The sequence below is a fragment of the Pseudochaenichthys georgianus genome, chromosome 23, assembly GCF_902827115.2.
Source record: "Pseudochaenichthys georgianus chromosome 23, fPseGeo1.2, whole genome shotgun sequence".
Classification (NCBI taxonomy): Eukaryota; Metazoa; Chordata; class Actinopteri; order Perciformes; family Channichthyidae; genus Pseudochaenichthys; species Pseudochaenichthys georgianus.
The window spans coordinates 24,987,339-25,006,579 of record NC_047525.1 but is presented as its reverse complement, the minus strand read 5'-3'; the positions used below and the strand labels follow the sequence as shown (position 1 = coordinate 25,006,579).

Here is a 19,241-nt window from a genome sequence, read left to right as displayed (position 1 = left end):
CACCAACACACATTCAGACTAAAGGAACCAGCTGTTTGGGAAATGAGAGAAGTAGAAAGTACAGGTATTTGAGTTCAACATGTGAGAAGTAGAAAGTACAGGTATTTGAGTTCAACATGTGAGAAGTAGAAAGTACAGGTATTTGAGTTCAACATGTGAGAAGTAGAAAGTACAGGTATTTGTGTTCAACATGTAAGAAGTAGAAAGTACAGGTATTTGTGTTCAACATGTGAGAAGTAGAAAGTAAAGGTATTTGAGTTCAACATGTAAGAAGTAGAAAGTACAGGTATTTGTGTTCAACATGTAAGAAGTAGAAAGTACAGGTATTTGAGTTCAACATGTGAGAAGTAGAAAGTACAGGTATTTGTGTTCAACATGTAAGAAGTAGAAAGTACAGGTATTTGAGTTCAACATGTAAGAAGTAGAAAGTACAGGTATTTGAGTTCACCATGTAAGAAGTAGAAAGTACAGGTATTTGTGTTCAACATGTAAGAAGTAGAAAGTACAGGTATTTGAGTTCAACATGTAAGAAGTAGAAAGTACAGGTATTTGTGTTCAACATGTGAGAAGTAGAAAGTAAAGGTATTTGAGTTCAACATGTAAGAAGTAGAAAGTACAGGTATTTGAGTTCAACATGTAAGAAGTAGAAAGTACAGGTATTTGAGTTCAACATGTAAGAAGTAGAAAGTACAGGTATTTGTGTTCAACATGTAAGAAGTAGAAAGTACAGGTATTTGAGTTCAACATGTGAGAAGTAGAAAGTACAGGTATTTGTGTTCAACATGTAAGAAGTAGAAAGTACAGGTATTTGAGTTCAACATGTGAGAAGTAGAAAGTACAGGTATTTGTGTTCAACATGTAAGAAGTAGAAAGTACAGGTATTTGAGTTCAACATGTAAGAAGTAGAAAGTACAGGTATTTGAGTTCACCATGTAAGAAGTAGAAAGTACAGGTATTTGAGTTCAACATGTAAGAAGTAGAAAGTACAGGTATTTGAGTTCACCATGTAAGAAGTAGAAAGTACAGGTATTTGTGTTCAACATGTGAGAAGTAGAAAGTACAGGTATTTGAGTTCAACATGTGAGAAGTAGAAAGTACAGGTATTTGTGTTCAACATGTAAGAAGTAGAAAGTACAGGTATTTGAGTTCAACATGTAAGAAGTAGAAAGTACAGGTATTTGTATTCAACATGTAAGAAGTCAAAGTAAAAAGTCGTCAGAAAAATAAGTAGTGGAGTAAAGTACTGATACCAGAAAAATGTACTTAAGTATAGTGACGAAGTATTTGTACTCCGATACTTCCCACCTCTGCAGACAAGACATGAGATTAAAAGACAATAAAGGAAATAAAAACAACAACATGTGGCTGTGAGCTGCAAGACGTTGTAATCACTTACACACTCCGGTTTGTCCCTCCTCCACAAGTACGGGATTTCTCTGAACTGCATCAGCATGCCCTTCAGGTTGACGATCACCAAAGCACCCAGGACAGACTGCCAAATATGAAAAAGGACATATTCTGCTCATTTTTAGGTTCATAATTTAGTGTCTCTACTGGGACATGTCTCCTTGCTTTAATGTTCAAAAAGCTCTTTATTGTTCTCATACTGCCTGTGCTGCAGCACTTCTTTTCACCCTCTGTCTGAAACCAGAGCCCAGTCTGCTCTGATTGGTTAGCTGGCCCGGGAAAAGTTTTGAAAAACAATAAAGCGAAACTGCACGTTTCAGAGTGGCCTTTTATTGTGGCCAGCCTAAGGCACACCTGTGCAACAATCATGCTGTCTAATCAGCATCTTGATATGCCACACCTGTGAGGTGGGATGGATTCTCTCGGCAAAGGAGAAGTGCTCACCATCACAGATCTTTTCAGATTTGTGAACAATATTTGAGAGAAATGGTTATTTTGTGTTTATAGAAAATGTTTTAGATCTTTGAGTTCATCTCATGAAAAATGGGAGCAAAAACAAAAGTGTTGCGTTTATATTTTTGTTCAGTGTAGATCAGTGCTTCTCAAAGTGTGGTCCGCGGACCACTGGTGTCCGTGAGGGCCCCCTAGTGGTCCGTGAGTATATTGGAAACATTTCACATTTTGAAATAAATACATTTAAGTTTTCCACACTCTCGCGGGAATATCTCCGAAATGGAGCGAGGTTAGTTTCACTTTCGATTGCATGATATAGCCCAGCGCAACACCTTCATCACACATGTGGCCACTTGTTTGTACCATTTTCAGGTACGACGAGAGGGCGTTATTGTAAAAATCTCTCAGCAGCACAACACCTCGACAGTTAAATGCCGTTTTACGTTTCATTACTATACGATACAGTATTTATTATTGTTATAGTATTACTATTTCGGCGATTAGATAAAATATAAATTATATTTGATGCAACTTTGGTTACATTTCCATGACTTTTCCAGGGCCTGGAATTTGCATTTTGAATTTCCACGACGTTTCCAGGTTTGTAATGACCGTAGGAACCGTGAGTCTTTACATGACGGTAGTTAAGGTCTTCATTCATTTACATATTGTTTGAAGCCTTTATTTTGTTCCTCACCATGGGAAGAGGCTCCAGCAGGAAGCCGAGCGCCACAGTCACAACCATGGCAATCATGGCAGAGATCAGACCTGCAATCTGCATTTATAGAAACAAGTTCATCTTTTATTTCATCGTGGATTACAATGTCTTTAAACCACATTGTCGAGCGACATTATAATACCTCTTTTCGGAGACAATAACATGCAACTGTACGGTTGTAAACATTTGTGAGTGTAGTTTTCTGACCTGTGTTTTTCCTCCTGAGCTTTCCTGCAAGGCCGTCCTGGACAGAGCGGTGCTGGCTGCAAACGACTTGAAGCTCGCACCAAACATGTTGCTCACTCCAAATGCGATGAGCTCCTGGGATCAAGGACCCACAGAGACTTTAGTTACCTCTCTGACAAAATGCAACACATGAAAGCAGGTCTGGGGAGTAACAGATGACATGTAATCAGGATACAAGAAAGGTAACCTAAGACCTAATGCAGTTACATTTCTAGAAATTGGGGATAGCTAGCAGATAGTGCAGAGGTGTCAAACTCAAGGCCCGGGGGCCAAATCCGGCCCGTGACTTCATTTTCTGTGGCCCCACAAGAGCTTGCAAAGAATATCATATGTTTATTATACGGTTACAGGCCGATTTACAGAAGCATATTGCCCATATACTACATGTCCCACAATGCATCTCAAATTCGAAATGTCACTTATTTTTCAGAATTTGACTTTTCATTTTAAATCATTTTGTGACATACTCACCGAAGGGAATTGAAATGATTTGCCCTAGACTTCTGCTTTCAGACGTAGTTAATTGTGAAGTTATTACCCTATCCGATCCGGGGGGGGGGGGGGGGTGGGTGCTAGTGACTTATCCGACCGGCCCACCTCGGGACCGATAGTAAATTGTCAACGAGGGGGTGGGGTATGCTAGCAGCTTATCCGACCGGCCCACTTCGGTACCGCTAGTAAATTGCCAGGGGGGAGGGGTGCTAGTGACTTATCCGACTGGCCCACATCGTCCGACCGGCCCACTTTTTTCAGGGTATAGTTGTAGGACTAGTACCAATGAATGGAGCAAATTTCATGTATGTGACCCTTTAATTTTGTAAGATAGCAAGGGGGTGCATATTGTGATAAGCAGGCCTGTCATAAAATGCACTCCACCCAAAAAGATGTTTCTATTCATCCGATCCTCAAGCATTTTTTAGGGTATGGTTGTAGGACTAGTACCAATGAATGGAGCAAGTTTCATGAATGTGAGACTTTTATTTTGTAAGATAGCAAGGGGTGCATAACGTGGCAAAAACATTGTAAACATATATTCTGTTTATTATATGACAAATATGTCAAATACAATACGTAAAATCAAACAATACATTTGAAAGCACGTGTATACAGACAGGACGTCACAATTAAGAAAAAACACATTAAATAAAAAAATCACTGAAAAAGAAGTGACGAATGAATGCAAAATCCAGGATTCGACACCACTACCATCAAAATACGGAGCGAAAAGTTGAACCACAAGAATCAAGACTATGAGCTACCACTAAGCGACTCACAGTCCTAGACGTTTACTTTTCGTTTTAAGCATCATTTTAAGGTCTTAACGTTTCATTTACAAATGCGCGTTCCCGTGACAAGGGGTGCATTTCATGATGGGAAGGAGCGGACTGGCCATTGGGAATACCGGGAGTTTCCCCGGTGGGCCGTTGCTGTGTGTGGGCCGGAGGGCCAAAAAAAAAAGGTTTATAAAAAAAATCTTTTTTTTTTTGCCTAAATCCTACATGTGGCCCACATTTGTAAGTGTTCCGGCCCAGGGTGTGGCCAGGGTTGGGTTGTAACGGAATACATGTAACGGCGTTACGTAATCAGAATACAAAAATCAAGTAACTGTATTCAGCTCGCGTTACATTTGAAAAAACGAGTAATCTGATTACAGTTACTTTCGTAACCTGAAGTGAATACATTTTGGATTACTTATTGGAATTATTGGTGGAAAGATTTCCTCACAACATTTAATATTCATTACTAAAGGTACAGCCTTGTCTGGTGCCTTGCTCAAGGGCACCACGGCAGGGCAGGAGGTGAACTGGGACCTCTCCAAGTAGAAGTCCACACTCCAAAAAGGTCTGGTCGGGGACTTTAACCGGCGACCCTACGGCTCACAGTCCAAGCCCCTACTGACTGCCATAGATTTAGTCCCAGTGTGCATTCTGACCCTATGCGGACAAGACCTGTTGCCGCAGCATCCACTGTAAGTAATCTTGTTTAACTAGACTTCTCTATTTCAGTTATTCTACTCTGTATAACTCTTCTGTATTTACTGTACCGAAAAAGGGCGCTTTTGAGAGAATTTAAATCTCAGATCTGATCACGTGAAACTCTCACAGGTCTCTCAGTATCTATCTCGGCTGCATTTAAATAGGCACGCCCTGTCAGCTATCGCCCATCAGCTGTTGAGAGTTAACTGATTAGAGGGGCGTGGCAGCATAGCTGTGAGAACTCAGCAATCAGGTGTCCATTTAGGCAGCTCTTTCTTCAGCGTCAGCATCAGCGTCAGACAGCCGAAGACCGACAAAGACATTAGAGTCCTGCGGGAGTAAGACCGACAAAGACATTAGAGTCCTGCGGGAGTCACGAGGGAGGCAAAGAGGAGGCAAATCCTACTCTGATTGAGCTAAGTATCGCTGGTGTCTTATTTTTCTTTTCTTTAGCTTTCTAGCCCCTCCTGCTATAATCATGTGTATTTTCTCCATTCCTGTTCATGTGTCTTCTCGCAATTATCACTGGCCCCGTGTATCTCCTAATCGCTATAACCGGCCTGCTCTCGTCTATCCCACGTGCTCCACTGAGATCCAGCATCTAGTTTCAGGCGGCCTGTGGAACTGCCAGTCAGCTGTTCCTAAGGCTGACTTCATCTCTGGCTAAGCCTCCCTGCAGTCTCTGGATTTCCTTGCTCTCACTGAGACCTGGATTACTCCATTCAACACATCCACCCCAGCAGCTCTCTCCACAGCATACTCCTTCTCCCATACACCCAGACCCACTGGCAGAGGAGGTGGCACTGGTCTCCTGCTCTCTCCCAAATGGAGCTTCTCCCTCTTCAAGCTACCTAACTTCACTCCTTCCACCATGCCGTCACAGTAACCCATCCTATACAATTAACCATTGTTGTTCTCTACCGTCCACCAGGCGCCTTGGGGGACTTCTTGGAGGAGTTAGATCATCTCCTCTCACACATCCCTGAAACCGGCCCTCCCGCTGTACTTCTCGGAGACTTCAACCTCCAGACGGGGAAGATAGACGAACTAACATCTCTGTTATCCACCTTTGCTTTCTCACTGTCTCCATCCCCACCGACTCATAAAGCTGGCAGTGTCCTTGATCTCATATTCTCAAGGACCTGCACTACTTCTAACCTCTCTGTAAACCCGCTCCACACCTCCGATCACTTCTTCATTTCATTCTCTTTACCCCTTTCCAAACATAACAAACTAATCTCTTCGCATCCTGCACTTGTCCGCCGTAACCTCCGTTCCCTCTCCCCCTCTACCTTTGCCTCATCGGTGCTCTCAGCCCTCCCTTCCTCTGACTCGTTCCAACTCCTGCCTCCAAACTCTGCTGCAGAAACTCTCCTCTCTACTCTCTCCTCCTCTCTGGACTCTCTCTGTCCTCTCACATCTCGGCAGGCTCGTCAGTCCCCTCCTGCTCCCTGGCTAAATGACGCACTGCGTGCTAATAGAACCGTCCTTAGGGCAGCTGAGCGGAAACGGTGGAAATCCAAACACCGTGACGACCTCCTAACCTATCAGGCTCTCCTCTCCTCTTTCTCTGCTTCCATCTCTCAGGCAAAAAGCACTTTCTTTCAAGATAAGATCCAATCTTCTTATTCCAATCCTAAAAAACTATTTTCCATCTTCTCCACCCTCTTGGATCCTCCCAAGGCCCCTTCCCCCTCCTCCCTTCTGTCAAGCGACTTTGTTAATCACTTTGAAAAAAAGGTTGACGATATTCGCTCTTCTTTTTCTGACTCACCCCTACTCACCGCTGGATCACCTGAGCCACCTTCAACCGGCACACTAACCTCCTTTTCCCCTCTCTCTCCAAGTGAGGTTCTTACCCTCATTACCTCTGCCCGCCCTACCACCTGTCCTCTGGACCCTATCCCTTCAACCCTCCTTCAGACTATCGCTCCTGATATTCTACCGTTTCTCACCCATTTCATCAACACTTCTCTAACTTCTGGTCACTTTCCAAACAGTCTCAAGGAGGCGAGAGTAAACCCTCTCCTGAAGAAACCCACTCTCAACCCGTCTGATGTTATAAACTACAGGCCTGTCTCTCTCCTCCCGTTCCTGTCTAAAACACTTGAACGCGCTGTCTTTAAACAACTCTCCTGTTATCTCCATCAGAACAACCTTCTGGATCCGCACCAGTCTGGTTTCAAGGCAGGTCACTCCACAGAAACTGCCCTCATTGCTGTCACTGAGGAACTGCACACTGCTAAAGCAGCCTCCCTCTCCTCTGTCCTCATCCTGTTGGACCTGTCTGCTGCATTCGACACGGTGAATCATCAGATCCTCCTTCGCACTCTCCAAGAACTTGGAGTCTCAGGCTCTGCACTTTCCCTCCTCACCTCATACCTCAAAGACCGCACCTACAGGGTAGCTTGGAGAGGGTCCGAGTCCGACCCTTGTCAATTAACTACAGGGGTCCCTCAGGGCTCTGTTCTTGGTCCCCTCCTCTTCTCCTTGTACACAAACTCGCTCGGATCTGTCATTAGCCCGCATGGTTTTTCATACCACTGCTACGCTGACGACACCCGATTAATCCTGTCCTTTCCCCGCTCAGAGACCCAGGTCGTCGCACGCATCTCTGCTTGTCTAGCTAACATCTCTCAGTGGATGTCCGCTCATCATCTCAAGCTCAACCTTGACAAAACTGAAGTGCTTTTCCTTCCGGGAAAAGATTGTCCCTCTCTTGACCTGACTATCAACATCGGCACCTCTGTTGTTTCCCCGACCCAGACTGCAAGGACTCTGGGCGTGATCCTGGATAACAACCTGTCGTTTACTGCAAACATCGCTGCTACAACCCGCTGCTGCAGATACACGCTTTACAACATCAGGAGGATACGTCCCCAGCTGACCCAGAAAGCGACGCAGGTTCTGGTCCAGGCTCTCGTCACCTCACGCCTAGACTACTGCAACTCCCTCCTGGCTGGTCTACCTGCATGTGCCATCCGACCTCTGCAGCTCATCCAGAATGCAGCGGCTCGTCTGGTCTTCAACCTTCCAAAATTCTCCCACACCACGCCGCTCCTCCGCTCCCTCCACTGGCTTCCGGTAACTGCTAGAATCCACTTCAAGACACTGGTACTTGCGTACCATGCTGCGAATGGATCTGGCCCTTCCTGCATCCAGGACATGGTTAAACCGTACACCCCAGCACGTGCTCTACGCTCTGCATCAGCCAAACGACTCGCTGCACCCTCGCTGCGAGGGGGACCCAAGTTCCCATCAGCAAAAACACGTGGATTTGCTATCCTGGCTCCAAAATGGTGGAATGAGCTCCCCATTGAAATCAGGACCGCAGAAAGCTTACACACCTTCCGGCGCAGACTGAAAACTCATCTCTTTCGACTCCACTTCGAGCGATAGAATGACTAACAAAGAACTGCTAACAGAGCACTTATATACTAATAAAGGACTGGCTTATCTAAAGCCAGTTGAGTAGCACTTGAAACGATTGGCTCTTTGAAACCTGATGTTCTTATATGATTCTGTTTTCTTCAAGGTTGTGTCTTCCTGGTCGAATGTACTTATTGTAAGTCGCTTTGGATAAAAGCGTCAGCTAAATGCAATGTAATGTAATGTAATGTAATGTTGCTCTCAAAGTGCACCAGATTGATGCATTTAACTTCAACATTTAAAAAAAAAATCTTCCCGGGGGAGCTTGCCCCCGGACCCCCCTAGAGGAGGTGAGGTCCATCACCTGCCCACACCCCCTGTTAAATTGTCTCACCCACATTGAGGATGCTTCGTACGTCGCCCATGTTTTATTCCGTGTGTCAAGTCAGGCAAATTGGGTCCAAATGTTATTGCATCAATGATCTGTTAACATTAAAATCACTAAATATATGCTGTAACTATTTTGCTCTAGCAACTCAAGGGCTCAATGTGATTACTATATGAATAATTGTCCAAATTAACATAAAATGCAGGGTTTTTTGTTAAGTAACATACTTTCGTCGCCGGCCGGCCGATACATGCCGCGCATTAAGTGGGCCTGTCTGTCAATTAATCCCCGGGCCACTTTCCCCCCCCAGTCCACCCCTGATGATGGGGGTGCATAATTTGACACAACACCGGCCCATCGCGATTCGTCCCGATGGCCAGTCCGCCACTGGCAACAAATTAACTATTTGTCTGCCATGAGAGCCAGGAATGACCACACAAAGCTCACCTGGTTTCCATCGATGGTGTAGTCGTGTTTGATGGAGTAGACTTTGGCCACAGAGAAGGCAACAGCAAAGCCCACGATGGCGATGGGAAAAGCTTCAACTGCACTCTCCTGAAATACTTCAATATTTGGCGCGATAGGAGACTCATACCTGAAAATTAAAACAGTGTTTTCACAGTACATTCATAGGATATATAGCTCAATACTTGTTGTACTTAAATTCAATTTTGAGGGACCATTTATTAAGACTTAAAGACTGAATGTTTGTACTTTTTACACTACTACACTTATTGTGTATTGTTTCATTAGGTCATAAAATACATTTCATTTTAAACAATTAAACCGTGGTTCCCAACCTTTGGAGCTTCTGACTCTTTATACAAAATAAATCGAGTTGTTGTCTTGTTCCAGTAGTGTTACCTCAACATTTCCCTATAGTTTTTCATTACATAATCTTTAAATTAGGTAAATAATTCAATATTTCACAAAATATTAAAGAAAGGTCAATTAAATTATGTACATTTGAGTAGCAGAAGTTAGTTTTTTCTTAATTTTTCTCTTTATCTTATGACCTCTCTCAGATTTATCTTGTGAACTTTTAAAAACATCGTATTCGGTCAACCATCTTCAAACTAAATTATAATTCTGTTACATAGATTCATCAGCATTAAAAAACTATTATACAATCTATACAATTCTGTTTTCTACTCTTACTTTGTATATTTTGAGCACATTTAGCAGATTATGCCTTTATAGTATTTCTTAAAATCTTAAAATCCAGTATTTAGTGTTTCACAATTGGGGTATTGTTAGTTTTACTTGAGTCAAGATGTCTTGCTTTAACTGTATTACCAAACATAGAAATCAGCCAGCTTGATTTTGACTTAGAATCCACTGCAAAACTTACCCACTAACCATTTTGCCAACAACTTCAACATCATATCTCGTCTCGAAGTTGAAGCCATAGGAAACACCGCAAGCTATGACAGTCTGTGAGAGCAAAGACACGCATGGAGAGAAACAAGTCTTCAATCCCAGCTAGCTTGAACACATCAACGTTGTTATACTTTGGTTGTAATGTCAACAGGATTTGTAGTTCATAAGATAGTCTCCTCTCACCATGATAACCTCTATGGGGATGGGCACAGGAAGCCTGGCTTTGTATCGGTCGTTCAGCTCCTTCACGATGAAAACCACCACCATGATCACGATGGACATCACCAGGTCGCAGATGTTGGTGGAGGTGATCTGGACAAAGACCTTCTCCAGGGTCTGTGCAAAAGAAGTGGAAACTCACCAAATCCGCCTTCGACCACCTCGAAAACATTGCCAGACTCCGGCCTTCACTCTCTGACTCTGTGGCAGAAACCCTCGTACTCGCCTTCATCACATCCCGTCTGGACTACTGCAATGGAGTCCTGTCCGGGGTTCCCGGCCAAACCCTGGACAGGCTCCGATACGTCCAGAACTCTGCCGCCAGGCTTCACACCCACACCAAGCCATGGCACCACATCACCCCCACCCTCATCCACCTCCACCGGCTGCCGGTCAAGTCCCGGATTCAGTACAAAACACTCCTCCTCACGTACAAGTCCCTCCATGCCCTCGCCCCCCAGTACTTATCGGACCTCCTCCATCCCTACACCCCTTCTCGGAGTCTGCGGTCCTCAGACACGGGCCTGCTCTCCATCCCCCGCTCTCGCCTCCGAGCTGTTGCCGACAGGGCGTTCAGTGTTGCGGCCCCCACCCTCTGGAATGCACTTCCTGCCGAGATCCGTAAATGCTGCCTCCCTGGACGTCTTCGGACCATCATTAAAAACACACCTGATCACCCCGGCCTTCGGGCCCGAGCCCTTTCTTGGTCCCCCGGCTTCCTTTATTTGTTGTTTGCCCTTTGATTGTCTGTTTGCTTTGTTTGTCCACCATGCACAGCGACCTTGGGTCCCTTGAAAGGCGCTATATGTGTGAGCTGTGGCTCAGTGGATAGTGTGCTGGACTTGGAATCAGGGGGTAGCAAGTTCGAGTCCCACTGCAGTCAGCATGTCGTTGTGTCCCTGGGCAAGACACTTCACCCCAAATTGCTCCTGTGGGGATTGTCCACAGTACTGAATGTATGTAAGTCGCTTTAGATAAAAGCATCTAACAAATAAAAAATGAGATGTAATTTATTATTAGTGTAATTTGGATTCTGGGCCATATCTCACTTTAATTCAATCGACAGCCTGCTGGTTCGAATGTCACATGAAAAGCTGCACTACATAAATATTATGCATTTCAAATTCTGAAGTGGTTTTCCTTCAGCTTTCACTACTACATATTCCCATGGTTTCATTTAGATATCAGCATACTGCAGAAGGTGGTCTGTAAACATATCCATTACTGCTTTACAGTCAATTGATGTTGTCCTGAATGCATGTGCATCATCGTATTAGAGCCATGTCAAGAAGTGAGACAGAAAGAAAGACATATTATGAAGCTTAGCAATCTGAAATGTGTATCTATTGTTCAAGATTCTAGCCGTAGAAATTAGTATACATTCTTTCACTCAAAACACTGACGTTTGTGGAGTTGTGTTTCCTCTCACAACTGTCTGTATGTTTAAAGCTATAGTTTCTCTCCTCTTTGCTAGTTTGAAAAAAAAGAAAGTATCAACAATGATGCATCCTTGACTTACATATATGAGAGCGAGTGGACCGTTGATGCCTGGAACCGTTAACCCCAACACAAACTTGAGCTGGGACACCAGGATGTGGACGGCAGCGGCTGTGGTGAAGCCGGAAACCAGAGTATCGGACAGGTACCTGACGATGAAGCCCACCTGCAGGACACCCATGGCAAGCTGGGTGAAATAACGAGGGAAAAATACGCTTTTATTTTGAAATGTCACGATCTGTTTGTGTTTTATTTTGAAAGCTGTTCACCCCTTGTGTTATGTCTGATTTTACTTCCTGTCTCTGTGGTTTCCCTCCTGTTTCATTACCTGATTCTGTTCACCTGGTGTGTTTTTCCTGCCCTTCCCAGCTGTGTCTTCTTCCTTGTGATTAGTTCTGCATGTGTTTAAGTTCTGGTTTTCTGTTGGATCCCAGTTATGGCCTGTTTGCTGTATGTGTTTTTAACTTTGACTTATATTTTAATGTTAACAAAGTGTTCCAACCTGCTCTGCTCAACCATGACAAAGGGTGTGGTATTGTTTGAAAAATATCACTGGTCACCGGCTTGAGCTTCAATAATCAGGATCCATGTATGTATTTATGATCCTCTCAAGAATGGAAGTAGTCATCACATACACAGCATCAGCTAGTTCCTGAACAGTGTCCTTCACATGCTGATATCCAAGAGAGGTGTTACACAGTCACAAGATGGAGGAATAGAAAGCAGTATTCAATGTTTACTTCAGATTAGCTCCTCGTCAGAAATGACCATGCTTGTCATATGTCTCTCTCCATAGAGGCTGAATCATTACATTACATTACATTGCATTTAGCTGAAGCTTTTATCCAAAGCGACTTACAATAAGTACATTCGACCAGGAAAACACAACCTTGAAGAAAACAGAATCATATAAGTACATCAGGTTTCATAGAGCCAAGTATTTCAAGTGCTACTCAACTGGCTTTAGATAAGCCAGTCCTTTATTAATATATAAGTGCTCTGTTAGCAGTTCTTTGTTAGTAGTTCTATCGCTCGAAGTGGAGTCGAAAGAGATGAGTTTTCAGTCTGCGCCGGAAGGTGTGTAAGCTTTCTGCTGTCCTGATGTCAATGGGAGCTCATTCCACCATCTTGGAGCCAGGATAGCAAACCCACGTGTTTCTGCTGATGGGAACTTGGGTCCCCCTTCGCAGCGAGGGTGCAGCGAGTCGTTTGGTTGATGCAGAGCGTAGTGCACGCGCTGGGGTGTACGGTTTAACCATGTCCTGGATGTAGGAAGGGCCAGGTCCATTCGCAGCATGGTACGCAAGCACCAGTGTCTTGAAGTGGATTCTAGCAGTTACCGGAAGCCAGTGGAGGGAGCGGAGGAGCGGAGTGGGGTGGGAACATGTAGGAAGGTTGAAGACCAGACGAGCCGCTGCATTCTGGATGAGCTGCAGAGGTCGGAGGGCACATGCAGGTAGACCAGCCAGGAGGGAGTTGCAGCAGTCTAGGCGTGAGCTGACGAGAGCCTGAACCAGAACCTGCGTCACTTTCTGGGTCAGCTGGGGACGCATCCTCCTGATGTGGTAAAGCGTGTATCTGCAGCAGCGGGTTGTAGCAGCTATGTTTGCAGTGAAGGACAGGTTGTTATAGGGTCACACCCAGATTCCTTGCAGTCTGAGTCGGGGAAACAACAGAGGTGCCGATGTTGATAGTCAGGTCAAGAGTGGGACAATCTTTTCCCGGAAGGAAAAGCAGTTCAGTTTTGTCAAGGTTGAGCTTGAGATGATGAGCAGACATCCACTGAGAGATGTTAGCTAAACAAGCAGAGATGCGTGCGACGACCTGGGTCTCTGAGCGGGGAAAGGACAGAATTAGTTGGCTGTCGTCAGCGTAGCAGTGGTATGAAAAACCATGCAGGCTAATGACAGATCCGAGCGAGTTTGTGTACAGGGAGAAGAGGAGGGGACCAAGAACAGAGCCCTGAGGGACCCCTGTAGTTAATTGACAAGGGTCGGACTCAGACCCTCTCCAAGTTACCCTGTAGGTGCGGTCTTTGAGGTATGAGGTGAGGAGGGAAAGTGCAGAGCCTATAATGATATATGATAGCCATGTTAATCACATAGCTATCATATGCCTAAAACAGTCCTGATGCTCTTCTAGGTAATCATACATCCTGTCATGTACACATACAGTTGGAATACCTTTGTTATCATGTGGACTCTGATATTGCATTTTCCCAACAGGTATGAAGACAGATGTACCTGGAAAATCCCCATGAGGAAGGTCACAGAAGAGGCCACCAGGACTCTCTGCTGGTCCTGGGTCAAACCATCAAAACCACTGATGTTTGCCGGTTGTCCGACTTCTGGAACGAGGCGGGTCACCACCGCTCCCACCATCAGGCTCAGGACTGGGAAGGAGCCTGCAGGAAGGTGTGTGTTGAGGTGAGGAATGTGTGTGTCAAGGTGATGATGGTGTGTGTTGAGGTGTTGAGATAAGATTGGGTGTGATTACACCCAATCTTATCTCAACACATCTTGTTTCAAAAAGATAAGGCTGATGATGATGATTCCACTTATTGTCATTACGTAGTACAGGTACTATGTAACAAAACGGTTTCTCTGCCTTGACCCATCCTAGTGTTAGGAGCAGTGGGATGCCATTATGTACGGCGCCCGGGGAGCAGTGTAGGGAACGGTGCCTTGCTCAGGGACACCTCGGTAGCACTTGGTCTTTGATAAGTGATGTGTCTGATTTCATAAAAGTTTTTATTAGTTGGAGGCCTTTAGGGACAGTTTATCAAAAATGAAGATATGGGAATTGTGATAATAAAGAGTTTAGATTGAAACAGCATAGTTACTTATCCTATTTCCAAGAATGTCCAGCTTAAAAGTTATTGAAAGTCAAGTTGTTGTTTTAGAGCAAATGTATGCAACAATATTATAGCCTAAGCATTGCATGACGTACCTACGGAAATATGTCTGGAAGTACCGAGGAAGAAGTATGTTAGCATGGGGAAGAAAGCTGTGAAGAGGCCGTAGCTGGGAGGCAGTGAAGCCAGCAGAGAGAAGGCCAGACCTGGGTGAGACCACAGCAAAACAACAAACACGGAATAAATAATTATGGATATTTTGCATTTAAAAAATCTCTGAAAAAAATCTCTAAAAAGCAGGTTTTTCGGCCCTAAACCTGGTAAAGATTCACAAAATGGCTGCTAAATTACCAAAATAAGCTTGTTGTTGCTAAGCTAACCAATACTACTGTGGATTACATTTGCAGACATTTAACCACAAAAGTGTTAGCCATGCTAGAAGCTCTTGTTGTTTCCTACTGTAGCTTAATGCTACGTCAACATGCTAACACATTAGTTTAGCAATTTTTGACCGTGTACAATGCATTAGTTTTCTCTAGCTAGCATGCTAATTAGCATAATGCACAGTACAGCTGAGGCGAGTATCATACATTTGGCATATTAAAAAAAACAAATACAACAAAAAGGTTGTTATGACATCTTGGCAACTGACAAACATTGTTAGAGAACACCCTTAAAGATAAAGACTTCACAGTTTATGGTGTGAACTTCCTTTGCTGCTGCCACTCCTTTATATCCCTGTCTGGGATCAATAAAGTGTTATCTTAAGCCCTTTTTTCAATTACATCAGTGAAGTCAGTTGCATCCGCATTTGCCGTGCTTTCTAAGTATGGACCCAAGAGGGAGCAAATAGAGGGAAAATAGCAGGGGGCCAAATACTGAGCCCTGTGGGACCCCATACAGGAGTGGAGCAGAGGATGACTCGGAGTCACCAAGGCTGACAGAGAAAGTTCTGTCCTTCAGATATGACCTGAACCATTCCAGGGCTTTCCCCTCAATGCCCACCCACTGCTCCAAGCGAGAAATCAGGATGTCATGGTCGACTGTATCGAAAGCAGCAGTTAAATCAATAAGTAGGAGCACAACGCAGTCCCCAGAGTCAGTAGATAAAAGGATGTCATTAAAAGCGCTGTTTCAGTGCTGTGCATAGTTTTAAAACCGGATCGGAAAACCTCACCTTGCATAATGGCCAACATTCCAGTGCTGATCCCAGAAACAACATCTCCCAGCAGCCACTCTCTAACTCTGTAGATCCTCATCCAGCCAATGATGGGCAGAAAAGAGAGGACTGCATTCTTGGCTCGTTTTGAGTCACAGCTGGATTCAACAGAAAGACAGAGCATTTTCCTTTGACACAATTTCATCAAATCCTATATTTATTATTAGTTTTATTCCACTCTTGGCAATTATTATAACACACAAACATGTATGCTGATTTTATTTGTAGTTTATGATGGAAAGGAGCAAGGAAAGAGAGTCTTATTTGACCCATTACTCAAAATAGATTGTCTGTCAATAACAGCTGCTTACAACCAATACTAGTAATTGTCAGAGAATATTTTAAGGATATCTCTTTGTGTTTTAAGATTCTCAGTCTTTCTCGCATGTTCCTGCAAGTAATTTCTCAGGAAGACACAGGTAAAAAGGTCCTTTGCCTTTCCTGTAGGGGAGGGGTATGGGCACATGAGAAGTTGCCATACAAACAGTTTTTGTTCCAGGGTCTGGTATTGATTACCAGAGGCGGGAATATAGGCCACTCCTTTCTTAATGTATAGTTCTGCGCTGTGCCCTTTTGTCTTCAGAGTTTGTGGGGCAGGTCATCTGTAGAGATGTGAATATGCCTTGTGAACCCTCCGGCCGTTTGGTCTCTCAATAAATATCAGTGCTTGACATTCAGAACTCCTGCTCATCCCGTGTCTCTCTGAGTCCTGACTTTCCATTGCAACAGAAGTTTCCCTTACAAGTAACATAGATAATTGATCTTAAATTGGGAAATGTTTCAGTCACAGCAGCATGTTAAAACAAGGCATTGCGTATAATTTGAAAAAGAGTAAAAAATAACAAACATAAAATGGAAACATCTCAAAATAGATCAGAACTAAAAAGTAAAATATATACAAATTGACTGAACGATAAAAATATGTGTCTGTAAAATAAACACTATGGAGGGCCAAATAACAGCTTACAGTTTAAAAGTAGGTTATTATTTTACAATACAAACCAAAAAACACGATCAAAAGTCAACACAACAATCGAGCATCAGCGAAACAGGTTACCTGACATCTCCATACTGTCTAATCATTTGAATATTATTATTTACACTTTTTCTTAAACCTAAATATGTTCATACAGCACTTTCTATAATTTGGTAACGAACGCCAAGATATCTGCTTTAAAGTGCAAACTGATGCATAAAGTTATCATATATGAAAATCTGACACCTATTTTGCAGAATATCTCAAAGTTATGAAGTCAAATCTCCGGGTTCACTTACGTCAGATAAGCTTTCAAATGATCCAAGGAGGTTTTCTGCAGCCTGTAGATTTTTTGATGGTCTTCATCAAAGCTGTCATCAGAGTACACGGGTCTGGACACCACATATTGTTTCCTAAAAGTCACCATGTCTGACAGATCCCAGATAATGTGAGAGGTTCTGGAGGAAGAATTCTATAAAAACCTTTGCCCGCCGCCTCCCTGTTATCTTATCTGTAATCACAAATCGATCTCATCTCTACGCCGGTTTTGTCTTCACTCTGTTCAATCATTAAGCAGATTTATGATCCATTGTGTGATATGTAAAAACATTTTAAAATCTTTGCTTCAGCCTCTTGCATAAGGAAATTGTGCACAAGGTATTTCCACATGTTGAGATTGGTTTTTGGCTTAGTATCAGTGAGCAATTTATATTTGAAATAATACTTTTAATTGAAGAAAAATGAAAGGGGATATATTCTGCTCATTTTCAGGGTCATATTAGTATTTAGTGTCTCTACTTTAAAGAGTCCTCTCCTGCTGATGTTCAGGTGTTTATCAGTATGTAGTGTCTCTACTTTAAAGAGTTCTCTCCTGCTGATGTTCAGGTGTATATCAGTATGTAGTGTCTCTACTTTAAAGAGTCCTCTCCTGCTGATGTTCAGCTGTATATCAGTATGTAGTGTCTCTACTTTAAAGAGTCCTCTCCTGCTGATGTTCAGGTGTATATCAGTATGTAGTGTCTCTACTTTAAAGAGTCCTCTCCTGCTGATGTTCAGGTGTATATCAGTATGTAGTGTCTCTACTTTAAAGAGTCCTCTCCTGCTGATGTTCAGGTGTATATCAGTATGCAGTGTCTCTACTTTAAAGAGTCCTCTCCTGCTGATGTTAAGGTGTATATCAGTATGTAGTGTCTCTACTTTAAAGAGTCCTCTCCTGCTGATGTTCAGGTGTATATCAGTATGTAGTGTCTCCATGCTTTAATGTTCAAAAAGCTCTTTATTTTTCTCATACTGCCTGTGCTGCAGCACCTCTTTTCACCCTCTGTCTGAAACCAGAGCCCAGTCTGCTCTGATTGGTTAGCTAGCCAGCTCTGTTGTGATTGGTCAACCGCTTACGGCCCGTCCACACTACAGCGTCGACAACTCCAATCTGCCCATTCACTTTGAATGGGGTGACGTCACGTTGCCTCGCTTTTTCGCCGAACTGAATTGTGGGTAGCAGAGCGGTCCGTCTCCGCCGTCTCCGGCGTCAGAAGTTGAACATTAGCCAGTGCCAGCCAATCAAATCCCGTTTCGGAAAATCGGAAAACCGCGTCTAAGCTGGGAGAGATATCCCGCCGTTCATTTCTATATTTCAAAAAAAGTTGGAGGAGAAACTAATTATCGCCGTAGCAAATCACCCGGTTTTGTATGACCAGACCCTCTTCACCTACCGGGACACAAACCGGAGGAACCCGGCATGGAGGGAGGTGGCAGAGACAGTGGGTGAAACTGGTAGGTTTTCGCCTGTTTGGGGAGTTTATATATATATATATATTGCTCCCATAAAATCCCCGGGGGTTTTTGCTTTGTATGTCGGGGGCGGGAGATTCATGTGATTGGTTGTTGGTCGTGTTGAATAAAATCCCCAAGCTCCAGACACGCCCAGCTCCAAGCTTTTTTTGAAGCTGTAGTGTGGACGCTCCGTTTGAGATTTCCCGCCTCTTAGCCTATCACATACAATGTGTTGGAGTGCTAGGGTGCTAAATTAAAGGAAAGGGAAATCTCCAAAAAGCAGAATAGGGCCTCTTTAAGTTTGTTTCTGTTGGGTAAGTTCATTGAATCCATAATCATTATGAAGGCAAGAGACACTTGAGGTTGGTTACCTATATTTAAAAAAAGTGTTGAAACTTCGTGGAGGTGATGTAAGGGCAATGTTGTGTACTAGTGGGGAAAAAGTACTTGAATCCTCTACTTAAGTAAAAGTATAGAAGTATAATCAGCTAAATGTACCGAAAGTAAAAGTACTCATTGTCAGAAAGACTTTTTGTATGATTATAAGATATCATATTACTGTTGTTATCCCTTTTATATTTGAGTGTTTTAATGTTGTAACTCGTCATTATAGAGCACACGTGTGTAGAACAGCAGTAGGAAATGTATATCATATAAGTACAACAACATGTTATTCATGTACAAAGTAACAAGTGTCAAAAACATGTAGTAGAGTAGAAGTAGCAACAAATGGAAATACTCAAGTTAAGTACAAGTACCCCCAACA

General features: G+C 43.5%; 1 protein-coding gene across 1 annotated transcript in view; it reads right to left on the bottom strand.

Annotated features, from left to right (window-relative positions):
* slc26a3.1 (solute carrier family 26 member 3) overlaps positions 1–17,129 on the bottom strand; it is a 23,517-nt gene extending 6,388 nt beyond the window's left edge. Inside the window, exons 1-11 of the mRNA XM_034074751.1 lie at positions 17,002–17,129; positions 15,685–15,824; positions 14,603–14,713; positions 13,897–14,057; positions 11,676–11,840; positions 10,121–10,273; positions 9,909–9,991; positions 9,005–9,152; positions 2,786–2,899; positions 2,558–2,635; positions 1,397–1,492 (exon numbers count right to left, since the gene is read on the bottom strand). Coding sequence (XP_033930642.1) covers positions 1,397–1,492; positions 2,558–2,635; positions 2,786–2,899; positions 9,005–9,152; positions 9,909–9,991; positions 10,121–10,273; positions 11,676–11,840; positions 13,897–14,057; positions 14,603–14,713; positions 15,685–15,824; positions 17,002–17,129 — 1,377 coding nt within the window. The remainder of the gene's footprint in view (positions 1–1,396; positions 1,493–2,557; positions 2,636–2,785; positions 2,900–9,004; positions 9,153–9,908; positions 9,992–10,120; positions 10,274–11,675; positions 11,841–13,896; positions 14,058–14,602; positions 14,714–15,684; positions 15,825–17,001) is intronic.
* Positions 17,130–19,241: the final 2,112 nt, after the last annotated feature.